Here is a 17884-nt window from a genome sequence, read left to right on the forward strand (position 1 = left end):
AAAAAAATTATATTAATTTACTTGAGTGAATAATCGTTAATTTTCGTTTTTATAGATTATTTTATTTTCAAATCGTATTTAGAAATTTGTTATGAGTAGAGAAGATCAAATAATTTTCAGAACATAGAGCAGTAAGGAGTTTCATTACCATAACTTTATGTCAATGTTAGTGAAAGTCCATATACATTATAAATATATCACTGTATTGAATAGTATTATGTAAGAAACTTATCCTAATTAAGACTAACTTTGTGTTAGTTAATCAGGTTATGTAATAGGTTTAATAAATTGTTAAGTAAATAATATACTATGATTTATATTAATTTATTTAGATAATAAAAACAAAATTTATTATTTAGATATAGATGAAACTCGCTGCATATTGTTTATCCAAACAGAAGTGAAAATGAATAATAATATAAAATTTTGAAAAAGCAATATGCAGTATTATAAATAAGATGAAATTAATATACAGAAGTGTTCAGTAAGGAAACGGGTTTTTATTGTTCTCATTGTTTTTAACAATTTACCTGTTTCCTTACTTACTAAACACCCTGTAAATATATTAACATTCTGATATAGAAAAATTTTTTATTTATTAATTGAGTATAGTATGTCGATCATATATATTTCTTCTTTGTTCTTTAACTTGTTTTTTCCATTTATCTTGTTGATGACCAAATCTGTTTAAAACATTACTGCTACCTGAAGTAGATGGATCAATACTTCCTCTAGAGTCTAATGTGACAGCTGTTGGCAAATCATCCTACAATATCATATATTTAAATATAAAGAAATAAAACACAATTTATAAGACTATATTTTAATTTCAAACCAAAACATGCCATCAAAAAATTATGTAATAAAAAGTACTTACACACACATTGCTAATAACTAATATAAATACAGTAATAAATATACCTGAAAATACTTTAATAATGAATAAATATTTCAATTAATACCATAATTTAATCTAGCAGTCTCTCAAGATAATTAATTTACTAAAAAATATCTATAAATTATATTTATTTTATAGCTTTGACATTTTTTTAAACATTTATTACTATATTTTCAAAGTTCCAGTTATTTTATAAATATTTTCCTAAGATATTGTAAATATTGTTCCACCTAATATAATAAATAAATCATAAGTAGCAATTTCAGATAAAATTTTAGATGTTTCTTTAAAAATATTTTAAGTTAATTTTTAAAAATATATTTGTTTAATTTTATATAATTCATATTAAAAAAATGAAAGATTATTTGTTCAGTAAATGTTCTAATATTTCACTGAAATATTAACTAGTTATTATGCTCATTTTTCTGCTATCATAAATTACTTAATTACTCGTAAACTACAAGTCTTTCAAAAATTTTTCCTATTTGTAATTACACATCTTATACATATTACTCAGTTTTTAATAACAAGCCATATAACGAAAACAATTAATAAGTAATCTTTAAGTAACAAATTTTACAATTATAGGAAAACTGAGAGTACAATTACATTTGTCCATAATCATGTTACTGCGGTATTTTCAGAAAATCAAATAATTCTTTATAGGTGAAATTAGGGTGGAGATTTGGGGTCGAATTAATTAAATGATAGATATAAAATTTTTGTTTAGATAACGAACCACTGTAAACACCTATACATTTTATTAAAGATTAACTTAATAAAAGATATTATTACAAAAGAAATGTATGAATAGTAAATAAAATGGAAATTTTAAGGAATTTTTAAATCATCTAAAGAATTTTAACTGAGAAAAATAAAACAAATAAAAAAAAAACGGTCTAACCAAACAACAAGTAGCAGTAGAAGAAACAATGTTATTCATACTCACATATAAATTGGATACCTTGGCTAACACACTTTAACTTATGCAAAGGAAAAACCCTTAATCTTACTCTATGTGTGGCACAGAAAACCCAGTCAAAACACATAATATATATGAGTGTCACAACTACAATATTGCTCGTAAATTTATAAAAAAATCTTAGGAAATCAACTTCACAATATAGTTAAAAACCTTATAATTTATTAAAACAAACCAAAATTAATGTATTGTAGCCATTGTAAATATAAATATTAATAAGAAATCAAAATGTAAAACAATGCATATATTTTATTTGTAAAATATATGGCCAATGACCTTAAAAGTCAAGATATTTTATTATAATAAAAAATGACCCCCTCAATTTATTTTCCTATCCGAGCCTATTTAATTCTCACTCTTTTGCTTTTGTAACTTGAAAAATATAAGACAGAAAATTTAATAAAAAAACTAATTTAGAATATTTTTTATATAAAATATTTTTAGATTGTATAAATCCAACCATAAAAAAAGTTTTGGTATAGATAAATATCTTTTCATAAACAAATTTTAGATGATGTCAAACTTAAAGTAACAATTAAATTAACTAATTAAAAATTGTTTTAATTCTATGAAGTTTATTTAATAATAAAATAGGAAAATATAGATATTCTTAAAATATCTGGAACCATATATAAATTACTTAGTCTTATTTTTACAGTCACCAAAAAGTGTTTAAAATCTTATAGAAATAAATAATACAAATTGAAACTAAATAAATGATTTTAAAATATATAATAGTGTGCTAAGTAAATTTAACTTAACTAAAAAGCTTTATTATAGTAAAATGAAACTATATAATTTGCTCTATCAGCTTATGCCACAGTGCCAAGAAATAATAGTATTTTTTATCTATATATTTACTAACATTGATTAGCCTTAATCAATCAATCAAAATTAAATCAAAAGAAAATATTTAGTTTATTGTCTTTTACAGTTTTTTAGGATTCTATAAAATTTTTAAATATCTTTTTCAAACTTTAAAAGTTTGAATTATATGACACAAATTAAAATAAAATGATACAAGTTTCAAGTGTTTAAAATCACTTAATAAGTTTAAATTTAAATTATCTTAGTACTTTTTTGACTAGTTATGATAGTTAAAATTTAAAATAAGTGTTTGATAGTTTTTAAAACTATAAATAAGGCAATTAATGTATATATATATAATATAAAAATATCAAGCAAACAAATAAATATATATATTATAAAAGTCCAACTACTTCATATTTAATATAAAAATTTGATAATATTTTATACTTATATTTGATGTTTATTTCTGTAATTTTCTGAAACTAGTAATGATGCTCAAATGCATCAATGTAATAATAAATTTAAAATGTGTTTGTCTCACCACATATAGAAAAAAAGATGTATTATTAATATTTTTTCATGAGACAAATTGGGAGGAAAATGGTTGGACTTACAAAACTATCGTTATCAGGCATGGTTGGCTCCAATAAAGAACATACCTCTTCATTGGTGTGCTCTACATAAGCGCCAACTAGTTTCCGTTTTCTTATCATGGGATCCAGGCACAGCAGGAAAAACATGTACGATACCAAAACGAATACAACACATAAAACAATTAATACAACTACCTAGAAATTTTGTTAAACGCATTCATTATTATTATTATTACTTAGTGATTGTTATAAATATATAAAATACACTAGAAGTATTTAATTTCAGCCAAAAATCATTCCTGTAAATAACAACTTTTACAGCAAAGGACTGAAAGTAGTTGTCACAATTAAAAAGAGTAACTAATAAGACTAAATTTTTAAAAAGTGACTAAAATTTTAATATGATATGCTAAAACATTTGGGTTTTCATTATTACCAATATGTTTTTTTAATTTTAAATATGTTATATGTATTGGTTATAGTTTATTAGTTATTTCATATTTTTAAATATATACTTAAACTACTGTATTGCAGCAAGTAAATATCATTAGAAAAATGATAATCTGAAGAATTCTTTATTTCAATTTTAAGTAGGAAATTGAAAAATCCTAATACATAACTACTTAAAATTTAAATAACGAAAATATGTCATGAAATTTTTTCTAAATAAAATAGTAACTTGTTCAGCCATATAAAAATTAACATCACAATTAAAGAGTCCAGTAATAATCTTTAATCCTCATTTTTCATGGAAATTTGTGTTTTTGTATTTATTAATAATATATTATTACGCAGGTAGAAGTAAGTTCTAGAAGGGGTTACAACCATCATTATTACCCTAAAAAAGATGCTACAAAAAAATTGAATAACTAGTTTTGATGTCATATACTACAAAATAAAATAAATTATATAAATTGTTAATTATTTTTTACTCTACATTCTCAGTTTTAAAAGCAAGATTTTGCAGTCAAATACAGAACAATGACATTATCCAAACAATTTTCCTAATCAATGTTCAAGTATTATAAACAGCAATACTTATTTATTAAAAAAAATAATATAAATATAAAGTTAAATTAAGATAAGTACCTAAAATATTATTTTTATTTTTATTGGGGTGTATCATTATTATAAAATCACCCTAAATAAATTTGTTTTACTTGGATTTCAAATTGACTGATAATATAAATAAATAGTTAAGTGTAAGTTTATGTAAATATTATAAAAAAGTGACACGGGTAGCACACTTTTAACGCTAAACAAGTAGGAATGAGTATTTTTACAAAATATTTACTCCCTGTCTTATACAGTATATTTTTTGTGGTCAAATGAGTATTTTAAATTATGTTTTACTTTTAATAAGTTTTTATTTTTCACATAATATTTGCAACAAGAGACCAATAGTCTTTATCATGGATTGAAAATGTTATATTTCAAGGATTACATCATATTGAATTAATTCAACAATTTTGATAATTATTGATTTTTTAAAAATAAATGTATGTATAGTATACATACATTTTTCTGTATACATTGTATACAGAGTGATTGTAAAATATTTAAAAACTTTAGAAAATTTTTAACTTTTTAAAAGAGAAAAATATTAAATTTAAATAATTTATCAATAATATGCAGTTAAATAATTTTTTTTCATTTACATCTTTAAAATTTTATATAGGAACCCTTATTATCTTTTATGCATAGTTGAGAAGCTGTTGATATATTTTGCCGTTTTTTTTTTGTGTGGTATGCCAATACTTGTGCTCCTACTGTACCGATTTTGCTCAAAAATATGCCAAAAGATTATAAAACATATCTATTTGAACCCATCAGAGCCATAACTTCAATAATTTCCCCTCAGTTCTGGTAATTAAGAGAAATGTTCCAAAAATTTACAATTTTCATAAAACTAAGTTAAATCTAAGTTGATATGTTTAGTTTTCAATTTTTATTGAAATAATTCATAGAAAACTGAACAGATAATTGAAAAATTTTTATTAGTAACACTTCAAAAATTTGTCTTAAAATTTTTTTTTTTACCATTAATAAAAAATAAATTTATTTAAAACCCCAATAAAATTGATATTCATGTCATTTTTGGTAAAAATAATAGGGTCAAGTGGGGTAAATGGAAATGAAATTTACATGTTTTACAACTTTTATTAGATTCATGTAGTAATAATTTTTTTTAATTTTGGTTTAGATAAAAACTATTTAACTATATACAATATGTGTCTAACATTTCAATCAAACGTTAAAATAGTTGATTATTTTAAGAGAAAAAAATAATATAAAATTTCATAAAAAATTTACATTTGCCCCATACTTCTGGGGTAAATGAAAATAACTATTTCCAACAGCAAGTGTTATATTGAACAAACATAATGGGCAAATGAAATTGTTCTGTTACAGCTACCATTATATTATTTCATATATTCGATACCTACAAATTTCCATTTGTCCCAAATAGTATATTGTGTATGGGGTAAATGAAAATTAAAGTATAGTTGATAATGTTATAAGCCTGGGGCAAATGAAAATTTGTTTGAATTACATAAATTACAATTAAATTAGTCAAATAATTAGGTAATCTTTATTATTTTAACATAATTTAGTACAGTTTAATGCTTACTTACTATTTCATAAACTTTCAAAATATATTAACAGTCTTTTGTTTTCATATAATAGTGATAATAATAATTTAACATAAAAAATAACAATGTAAAGTAAAAATTATATACAAAATAACAAACTAACAGCATTTTTAGTTTCAAAATATATCACATAAATTAATGTATGAATAAGTATGTAACATAGTGTCTAAACTGATTATTTTTTATCGACATTTATGTATCCAGGAAATGTGTATATCGTTTTTCTGTTCTTCTTATGTTCAGTTGGTATTGGTAATATTGCAAGAATCATCTCTACTGTAATATCTGACAAGTCATTTTCAACAATATAAAAATCAGTTCCAATTTCATTATTTTTTTTTAATCCTCGGACTAAAATATCCCCATCATCTTCATCTATACGTTTAACTAAACATACATACTTAAAATTTTGTTTCTTACGGTTCCCTCCAATAAAATCTATTAAAAGAAATACTCCAGGTTTTATTTGAGACCAAATTGGTGTATTGTATAAAACTTCTTCAATACTTAAATCTAATGAATTGTCATTATAATCATCTTCTGATGAATGATAAACTACATCATCAATATTATCAATTGATTGTTCCAACACAATATTTTGTACATCTTTAATAGCTTTCTTATGTCTCCCAAGTTTACTAGGATATTTGATTAGCTTTTTCTTTGAGGTTGCTTCCTCCAATTATTTTAACACATTTTTATTTGTTAAAACTTCACCATACTTTGTTACTCTAAGATGAGGAACTTGGTCTTTTGTAACACAAATTGTATTGTTAGTTTTATATTGTATTAATTGAATTGAAAAAAATAGATATTATATCTTTTGGGTTTACTGAGATATTATTACTTGATGTTGGAAAAATTTAGTCCATAAAAGTGTTTGACGTTTAAGGTTCTAATGAAATTTTATTTTCTACAACTGATAATATGTTTTTTTTGATATAATTACGCACTCTGAAGTTGAAAAAAAAATGATAAAGATCGTAATATTTCAAATTATATTTGTTATTAATATTTCCATTTACCCCAAAACCAAATTTCCATTTACCCCAATTGATTTTTATTTTGTATTTTACAAAAAAAATATAATTCCATAGAAAAAATTGATATTAAACTAGTTTTAGGGCCGTATAGTAAATAAGTAAATATGAAATGACAATTTAGTTCAAACTGTACTGTTCTACTTATATTTTTGATGAAGATGCCCTTCTCAAAAGCCGTTGAGCAGAAAATATAATCTAAAATAATCGTAAACACTTTTTCGAGTAATAACAATTTATACATATCCTCAAATTTTCCATATTTTATCATTGCACACTATTATACCTTATGTGTACTGTGGTTATAATATTACCGAATTCTATAATCACTAATAATTTATTTTAAATAATATTTTTTTCCTTTTGCCCCAATTTCCATTTACCCCACTTGACCCTAGTTATATTTAAATTGTTTTAACTATTTGAATTATTCATATTTCAAAGTATAATTTTCAGTGGTAATACTTAAGACAAGTACCTTACTTTCAACATATTTTTTTTAGAAAATACTTTTTTTTTACCAAAGTACTGAAAGCGAGCATAACTATCATATCAAATTCTTTCATTTTAAATATTTTATAATGTACCAAAAACTTACTCTTGGCAAACCTACATTAAATTAAATCATGTAGTAAATATCTGAGGAAGTATTATGTACAACAATCATATATAATGAACTTTAAGATTAAAAAAGAAACTATATAAAATCATAACTTCTAGGAGTAATTGGACATTTATGACAAAAAGTATGAAAGTTTTAATAAAATTATATGATTTTCTAATATTCTGTAAAGTAACAAAATGTTTACATTACTCTAAATTATTTTAATGTAATATATAATAAAAAAAAATTCCCAGTGACTTATTTTCTATGAATTATCAAATACTAAATTAAAATATGTTGTTTTTTGGTAGATCTGATTTTTTTTATAATTTTCTTACGCATATCAAATTATTTTAGGGCAGTGATTTTAATTACTATCAGATATCAATCAATTTTAATTAAAATTAAAAAATTGTCTAAAATACACTTAACTAATAATCTAATAAATAAAGTACAGTATTGCATCTATAAATGCAAAGCTAAAAAGGTATTAATTTTACCATGGTTATATATTTTTTCTGTCACTACCTATTATTAGATTTCACTGGACTGGTTTTGTTTAAAAATATGTAAAAAACACAAACTGTATCTAGTTAAAGAAATTACTCTAAAAATTAAAAAAAAATGTGATCATCGAAGCAAATGTTTAAACTATTATTAATAAAAATTATAAATTAATCAAAAATGTATTTTTCAAAAAAATAATATTTCATTCCCTCATTTTTAAAATTTCAATTACATATTTTACATTTTTTTAACCTAGGAAAAATATATAAAATTATATATTTTAAAACACTTTGAATAAAAAATTAAAATAAACTTTTAAGTATAATATTTCATTACCTTCATAGTTGTAGTGTTTCTACTTTCATAAATACATGTACATTGAGGACACAATTCTTTTTTAGTGTTGTTAACTTCGCCAAAAATTGGTAAACTAACTCCATTACAATCACTAAAAACAATGATAATCTTATTGAAAGCAAAATTAATTTATATTTAATCAAATTGTTAAGTACTTAAAATTATATAGCCATTGTACCATTTAATTATTTTGTTGTACTATTTATAATCCTACCGGAAAATTTTAATTTTTTGAAGATTATTTATACTCATTAAAAATATGAAACATGAAGTTTTCTTTTTGTTCAAATATTATGTTTATTTCTTAAAATGTCATTAACAATTATTGTACAATCAATTTATAGATTAACAAATTATAGTAATGACTATTATTTTATTTAATAAAATAATAATAATAATTATATATAAATATTATTATTATTATTATTATATATATAATTATTATTATTATATTTATTTATTACTATAATCTAATTAAGTTATCACATATCTTTTATTTAAATTATTTTTAGTAATTTATCAGTTTCATAAGTTCACATTTCATGAATGTGTTAAAGCTTTCATGGATTGTCTTGTTGTTTGAAGTGCTTAAGGATATATCCATGTTTACAGTTGAGTTCTGACGTTTTGATCTCATTGCAGAGTTCATCTGTATATTTGTAGCCACCGACTAGTAACCATCACTCTGAAGATGGACTCTGCAATGAGTCCGAAATGTCAGAACTCATCTGTAAACATGTTCACATTTCACTTCATACAACATTCAAATAAATTTTTAATTTCTTATAGAAGCTTAAGTTAAAATTTGTTTGAGCCCATTATAAATTAAATATCTTACTTGCTTGGAAGAACATTAGCAATATATAATTTATTATACATTTCCGTGCCATTTACTATTTTGCAAACACATTTGCACCTAGCATCTTCATATGATTCAGACTAAAAAATTTTTAATTATATTTAAAAAAATTTTAAAAATTAAACTTAATTATAGAATTATACCTCTAATAAATGTTGATAGGAAAATTAACAATAAAAACTAATTAAAATTATCTTTTTTTATTTATAGCTTCCATACATAGTATTATTTTAGACCGACAATTGTCTGTTATTATTTTTAGAATGCAGTTTGTAGATATGGTGCAATAAGTTTTGAGAGTAAATTAGGATCAATCACAAGGGGTTGGTGGGGTTGGGTTACATGACATCACAATGTCATCAACTTGACTTTAGTAAAAAATATTTAAAACAATGAATTATTAGTAAACAGGAACGTATCTAACATTTTTAATGACTAATACAAAATAAAAAAATTTGTCAGTGATTTTTACATAACTGTTTACCTAATTTGACATAATTTCATGAAGTTTTTTTAATTTTTAAGTAATTAAAAAAATAGAACTAAATTTTCCTCTATAAATTTTTTTAAAATTTAAGTATAGTTATGTGGTGTTTGTTAAATTATATTTATAGAAAATATTAGTAAGATACTCAAAAGAAATAATTTAGAAATCACAGATGAAGGATGATGGAATATTGGATAAATAATTTAGAGAACTAATGATTGATACACAATAAAGTCACATTATTCCACTATATAAGATTTACCAACTTCATTTTAACAACACAGAAACTGCCCAACCTTAATAGGTAAAAAATCTAGGCACATGGTGATGCAGAATTTCAAATGTTAATAAATATAAAAATTTTACTACTTGGAAAATTTAAGATAGCCTAAGTGCATTTAAACAATTGGGCCTAATTTGTACAAACACATTTAGTATATGTAAAAAGTTAACTCTTTGACTAACAACATTAATAATAAAATGTCATAATAATAATCATTGAGTTACATATATAAAATGAACATGCACTTTCTAAATTTCAGTAAAAATTTAAATAATTAATAATTGAATGATTCTTACCTTGGAAAGATTAGTTAATGCTAATATACTAATTAATAATGATAATTTCATAATTTCACGTAACAGTTTTCTTGATGAATAAAAAATAAAACAAATATTTTATGAAATAAAAATCAAATTAGTATAATAAATAAAATGATTTAACAGATTGAATAATGATATGAAATATTTAAGTGAATAATGTACAATAAATGTAAAATTGAGTTAAAAAATTGATTTAAAATTTAAAAGTTTTTTTAAATGAGGAGATAATTTACATAAATATATAGTAAAACAATGCAATTATACAGATATATAGAGTATATTATCACATAAGTTGTGTAAATATTCTATAACGTAAATCTTGTGATAAATATGTTGATAAGAAATTTTACATTGCTAAATTATAAAACATATCGATAGAAAACGTTTCCATGTCTTTTAGGCCATCGAATTATTATTTACAAATTATCGAAAAGTAACAGAAACCAGTAGCGGTATAAAGGGAATAAATCGGATGATATATATTATAAAAATATTTTAAAGATTACAAGTAATAATAAAAAAATATACATATTCTAACTAAATGTATGATTGTGTAATGTCAAACGTTAAAATGTTGAGATAATAAGTTTTTTTTAATGTTATTACTTTTCTTCAAAAGTATTATCGCTCAATACATCAAATGAAAGTTCAATTCCACAATCAAGCCCATGCTTATCTATTCAGTCTTTAGTAATAAAAATATATTGATGGCAACTATATATCGATATTTCTATCAAAATCATTCGATATAACGGTATTTTTGAAAATAAATATATTTGCGTCCGATGGCTAATTTAGGGAATGTCAGGGGATATGAAAACTTCCTTGAATAGCTGCAAGGTTTTATCATGATGACCTTTTATATTTATTTTAATATTTTTTAAAAAATCGGTAATTTTTGAAATTTTTTTTTTTTACTTAAAATTGCCATAACTTCTTGAAAAATATATGGATCAAAACCATTATTTTTTTATATACATTAGGCAATTACCTATTATTTGGTTTATTTTTATGAAAATCTGATCCTTTATCTGTCCATAGAGGAGGATTCAAAATGGCAACTTTTCCACAAAAAAGTAATTTTTTTAACATAACTATTGAAAATGTTCTGAAAATACTAATACTTATGTTTATATACAGGGTGATTTTTTTATCATAACCCACTCAATTACTTGCTGAATAATAATAATTTAAACATTTTTTTTTTTTCATTATCTTTAGTTACACATTATTCTTGAATTTTTAACTATGTAATACTTTTTAAGTTCATCCCTTAAGCCTTGGAAGGGGGTCAACTTTGTTTTTTTAAATGGTAACACATTTTTAATTTAATAAAATGTTTGAGTTTTTAATTTAATAGTAAATGGCATTTGAATTTTTAATATAACTTAATTCGTTTATTAGATATAAACATTTAAAGTTTCAAATTTTTGAGTTAATATACAGGGATAATACACAAGGAATTACAAATACAGGTAGCTAATTGATTTTTTATGACATCGATATTAGCAGGTACACAGCATTGTTATTATCAATGATAGTAAGGTACATTGTTGTGAGTTTATAAATACCCTAACTGACAATACAAAAAGAATATCTATTAATAGTCATAATTGATAATAAACAATCCGTGACCACAGAATAGATTTAATCTATTCTGTGCCGTGACTGTGATAGCAATATCATAAAAAATCAATTAGCTACCTGTATTTGTAATCCCTGGTGTATTATACCCATATATTAACTCAAAAATTTGAAACTTTAAATTTTTATATCTAATAAACAAATTAAGTTTCATTAAAAATTCAAATGCCATTTATTATTGAATTAAAAACTCAAACATTTTATTAAATTAAAAATATGTATTACCATTTAAAAAAACAAAGTTGACAGCCTTACCAGGCATAAGGGATGAACTTAAAAAGTATTACATAGTTAATAATTCAAGAATAATGTGTAACTAAAGATAGTAATAAAAAAAAAATTTTTAATTATTATTATTCTGTAAGTAATTGAGTGGGTTATGATAAAAAAATCACTCTGTATATTAAATTAAAGCTTATGTAATATACTTTGTATTGAAAAAAATATGTGACCTCTATATTGTCTTGGTGGTAAAAATTTATTTTCATTATTAAAATTAAAAAATATGAGTCAGTAACATAAATACATAAATAAATGAATTAAGAATTAAATAATCATCTTCTTTATTTTCCTCGCCTTTATCCTAACTTATTGGAGTCGGCCACCCTTATCCTAAATTTCCACTTGATACATTACTTACTTGATATATTATATGACTTATCCATTCGTTGCGTCTTCTGACTATGTTATTCCATAGTAACTTTTCATCTAATATTCTTTCCAGTACTTCTACATTGGTTACTCTGTCCATCCAACTTATCCTTAGCATTCTTCTATAGCACCACATTTCAAACGCCTCAAGTCTTTTTTTTCTCCCATTACTATTGTCCAGGTTTCACACCCGTACAGAGCAATGCTCCATATATACGTCTTTAATAGGTTTTTTCTTATTTTTAGACTCATGCTTCTTGATGTAAGTATAGTTTTCTTTTTATTAAAGGCTATTTTAGCTTGACAGATACGTTTTATAATTTCACTTCTGTTTCTTCCATCCTTGCTGATAGCGCTTCCCAGGTATGTAAATTCATCTACTTGTTCTATTGCTTGGTTTCATATTTTTATCTGTATTCTTGTATTATTTTTCCTTTCACATACCATTACTTTTGTTTTCTTCGCATTTATTCTCATTTCCAACTCTTTTTCGAATGTTGTATCCATAGCTTTAATTAGTTGAGCCAGATCTTTCTCGCATTCAGCAATTAAAGCTATGTCATCGGCAAAACGTAACATAGTTATTTTTTGTCCGTTTATCTTTATGCCTAGATTGACATTTAAATTGTCAATAATAATTGTGCTTAGAGATTATAAGTCTGTAGTCACTGTACTAATTCATCTAAGCACTCTAATTTCTGCTACACTCATTTTCTGCTCTATTCTCTTGTCAACGGCCTAACATTCTGAACCATACATCATAGCTGATCTCACTACAGTCTTATAGAATTTACCTTTCAGCCTCATTGGAATTTTTTTATTGCAAAGTAGTCCAGACGCTATTCTTCACTTCAACCGTACTTAATCCTGTGTCTTATATCCTCGTCAATACCACCGCTCTTTTGCACAACTGACCCTAAATACTTAAAACTTTCCACCTCTCCAATCACGTCCTCGCCTATTGTCATTGATCTCCTCATTTCACTTACCTTGTGTTCTCCTTTATCAAACTCATACTATTTATACACTGTCTTCTACTTATTCTTAAACGCTTTTCTTCAAGAGCTAATCTCTATACCTCTAGCATTTGATTAATTTCCTCCCTATTTTCTATATCATCAGAAAACAACATGTACCACAACACTTCTCCTAGTATTTCTCAAGTAATTTCATCCATCATTATAGAGAATAAGTAAAGGCTTAAAACAGAACCTTGGTACACTCTTACTATTACCTGAAACCTTCTGTTACTCCTCCTACGTTTTTTACCTGGTACAAGTGCCATCATACATATCTTCTATTATACCTTTTATCATTAATACCCACATTAAAACCTCTCTCGGCTTTCTATTATAGGCTTTCTCCAAATTTATAAATACCATACACAACTTTTTCTTCTATTCTCTAAACATTTCTATTAGTTGCCTCGCACAAAATACTGTCTCCATTGTTGACTTACTAGGCATAAATCCAAACTGGTTTTAAGATACCGATTTCTCATTTCTTATTCGCTTATCTATTACTTTTCCAAAATGTTCATACTATGACTCATAAGCTTTACGCCTCTATAATATTCACATTCCTGTATGTCACCATTACCTTTAAATATCAGTACCATAATACTATTCATCTATTCTTTTGACATTTCCCTTCTAATAAGATTTTATTAAAAATTTTCATACTTCTACTGGCATTTCATCTGGTTACTGTTTTATTTTTTTTCATTGATGCCACAGCCTCCCATACCTCTTTCTCACTAATTAAATCTACCAGTCACTCATTCCACGAGATATCCTCTAATGTCTCTTTTGGGTACTCCTCATTTAGTAATTTTTTAAAATACTCTTTCTACCTTTTATTCACATCATCATCACTCGAAAGTACCTTATTATCAACACTTTTTATACACCTTATATAATGATAATCTTTAGACCTTTTCTCTCTTACTTTTGCAAATTTATAGATTTCTTTTTCGCCTTCGTTTATTCCTAACCCATCATACAACTTATGATACTTCTTAAACTTTGCCTAGCTTACCACACACTTGGTTTCTTTGCACATGCGTTTATACTCTATCCAATGTTCTCTCCTTTTGCTCTTCTGTCATACGTAAACTACATTTTCTTACTCTTTATGATTTTTTTAACGTTTTCATTCTACCACAAGATTTCCTTATTTCCTGGCATTCTACTCTTACTCTCACCAACAATATTCTCTGCAGTATTCTTTACACAACTAGCAAATCTCCCAACCGATTTCTTTAATCAATACGTCAAAAGATCACAAATCGAATCTAGTCGGAGACATTATCCTCAAAAATTGAAAAAATTTCCCTCGTTCTCCGTAAAAGGGGGAAACCTCCAAAAAAAATACAAAATTTAAAAATCGCTAATTTTCAAAATTTTTTATTTAAAACTGCCATAACTTTTTTAAAAATGACCAAATCAATATAATTTTATTTCTATAGATACTTGATTGGTTTACCTATCATTTGATATATTTTTTTTATATATCTGACCCTTTACCTGTCCACAGGAGGGGATTTAAAAGAACAACTTTTTCAACTTAACTTTTGAAAGTGTTCGGGAAAGTTTGACACTTTTATATATATCTTAAATTAAAGCTAATGTAACATACTTTATTATGGAAAAAAAAAATTTTGACTTTATTTTGTCTTCACGGTAAAAATAGTTACCAAATGCTTTTTTCGTGTGAAAATTCTCGATTTTATTTTTTACATTTTTAACTTTATAATGCTATAACTTATTGAAAAGTGTATGGATACATTTTTTTATGAGAAATAATATTTATATCCCATTTTCATTCGACATACTTTATTTTCATCAAGATTTTAATAAGGTAATAGTAGATCATGTAGCTTTTGGAATAATCCACCAATTTTTTAAAATTAAACACTATCTAAAGATTTGCATCGAAGCGTTTTTTATGATAGTGATTTTAATCACTGTCAGATATTATACTTGACCCAATTATGTCACGTCACCACTGTGCCCCCTATGCTGGTTTTTTTTATATGTAAATATTCGTTTTTTAGTAATTAGTAAGAATATTAAAATTAGAGACGATAAAAAAAATCTAATTGCAGATTTATAATCAGTGGAAAAATTTATTTTAAAAATTATATTTTTGTCATTGTTGAAAATTCTTTATAGACTAGTTTATATCAAATTATTTTCTGAATCAATCATTTAATTTTTTAAAGACATATTAGTAATGAAATATACAGGGAACTATAATTTCTTATGATAGATAAAGAGTTAATAAAGACTTCAAATAAAACAATAACTATATATTTGTTTATAATAAATTGTAAGATCTATTATTTAATACATATTTAGGTATAACATGACACACAACATAAATCAATTAATTTATGATTACTATTTTAATGGTAGTATTTTATATTAGATCTAGGCTTCGTCATTTAGACCTATTCCACCTCCAATGATTATATTACTGCACTATCAGGTTGGTTAGTCATTGAATTGGTATACCAAGAGACTTTCATTAAATATAAAAATTTTGAAAGTCGGACATTATTAACCCTTAAGCAGGCGGTTTTTACCAATTTTTAACGTTCATAGTCGCGTGGGGGTCTAATAGACCCCATTTCTAAAAAAGTATAAAATATGTATAAAAAATTTCATTTTTTTAAATTCAAAGACATTATTTGTTACCATATGATATATAAATATGGATAACAATTAAAAAATTAAAATTAAAAAATAAATAAATGACAAAATTATGTGCATTACTAAAAATTTTATTACGAAAAAAAAAAACTTAATTTTCAAAATTTCATTAAAAAATTTTGGTTTGTAAAAAAATTATTTTAACTGCAAAATCTTATTTTTAAGACGGTAAATAAAAGTTTTTACTATTACAAAATGTATTTTTATTAATTTTTCTTGTATTTCTTTGAGCTCAAACACGGCTTATATTTACTAGTTTTATGTGTATTTACATTTACATAATCATTTTTCTGAATTGAATTTATTTTATTATTAATATTTCAATACAATTTAATTATTATAATACGAGTAGGGTCAGGAGGGGTAAATGTGAATAGTGATAATTGTAAATGAGGCACCGATAATCGATGTGTTTTTTGCGACGGGATGTATTTATTACATGTTTAGTTCGTATTTGTTCCGTATCGTCGAGTAGTGGAAATTCTCAATAGATTATTTATTTTTAAAACTTAATTGCACAGACGGTGGCAGATCCACATAATCCCAATTCCACAATATTATATCGATTATGACATTGCATTTACGATAAAACGATATTTTGAAAAAAATACAAATCCAAAAAAAAAATTATAACGTTCATAGTCGCATGGGGGTCAATATGACCCATTTCGACTTTGATAGATATTTTAAGTCATAGATTTTTTTTTCGAAGGTATTTATTTATGAAAATCTATTCAATATCACTATAAAAACCATCTTATAAATTTATATCTATGTACACCTTTTATGCAATATAATATATCCGTTTTTATTTATGTGGGGGTATGCTAGACCCCCACGCGACTGTTTAAGGGTTAAGTAATTTTTCCAACATTGGCTAATTTTTTAATATTTTATTATACAGTGTTTAGTAAGAAGGAAACAGGTAAATTGTTACAAACAATAAGAACAATAAATACTCATTTCCTTACTTACTGAACACTCCATGTAATAAGATGATATATTATAGTTATTTATAATGATAATTCCTCCGAGACAATATTTCCCTGATGTTTTCAATAATAATACAATATGTGATAATAATTTTCCTAAATATTCTCTGGTCAATACATTGCGACATTAGTTAATTTCGGGGGGATGGCTAAAACACGGACCGTCCTCTAGTGATGAAAAATTCCAGGGGCTGCTGTTATACTGTATAATAACTACTAACGTATATACTATCGCCCGTCTACTGCGCCACGTTCGCCTCGACGTTGCATGACAATGACCGTCCGACTTCCTCTTAATTCCAATTAGGAACATACACACTTAGAAAATTGTCCTCAGCACTTACCATAGTTGTTGATTTTTTAAATTATGACTCGGAGAATTAGATCTAAATAAAATTGATATCGATTGCTACAATAAAATAAAATCCTATAAGTTTTAGAACAACACCGAAAAGATAATTCTCATTATAAAAAATAATTTTTTATAGAC

The 17884-nt window shown here is 24.4% G+C and overlaps 1 protein-coding gene across 2 annotated transcripts; it reads right to left on the minus strand.

Moving 5' to 3' along the window:
• Positions 1 to 305: 305 nt before the first annotated feature.
• LOC126903929 (uncharacterized protein CG1161) lies at positions 306 to 10637 on the minus strand. 2 transcript variants are annotated; one of them, XM_050682504.1, is made up of 5 exons: positions 10371 to 10637; positions 9284 to 9384; positions 8425 to 8536; positions 3305 to 3478; positions 306 to 766 (listed from the first exon to the last, which is right to left on the minus strand). In XM_050682504.1, the coding sequence occupies exons 1-5, from the start codon at positions 10419 to 10421 to the stop codon at positions 599 to 601; spliced, it is 606 nt and encodes a 201-aa protein (XP_050538461.1). In that variant the 5' UTR covers positions 10422 to 10637; the 3' UTR covers positions 306 to 598. The 2 variants fall into 2 exon arrangements, with proteins under 2 accessions (XP_050538461.1, XP_050538462.1); XM_050682505.1 differs by having other exon boundaries at positions 3350 to 3478; positions 10371 to 10627.
• Positions 10638 to 17884: the final 7247 nt, after the last annotated feature.

This window comes from Daktulosphaira vitifoliae, unplaced genomic scaffold (genome assembly GCF_025091365.1).
Source record: "Daktulosphaira vitifoliae isolate Bord-2020 unplaced genomic scaffold, ASM2509136v1 Scaffold_4, whole genome shotgun sequence".
In the NCBI taxonomy this organism is placed as follows: Eukaryota; Metazoa; Arthropoda; class Insecta; order Hemiptera; family Phylloxeridae; genus Daktulosphaira; species Daktulosphaira vitifoliae.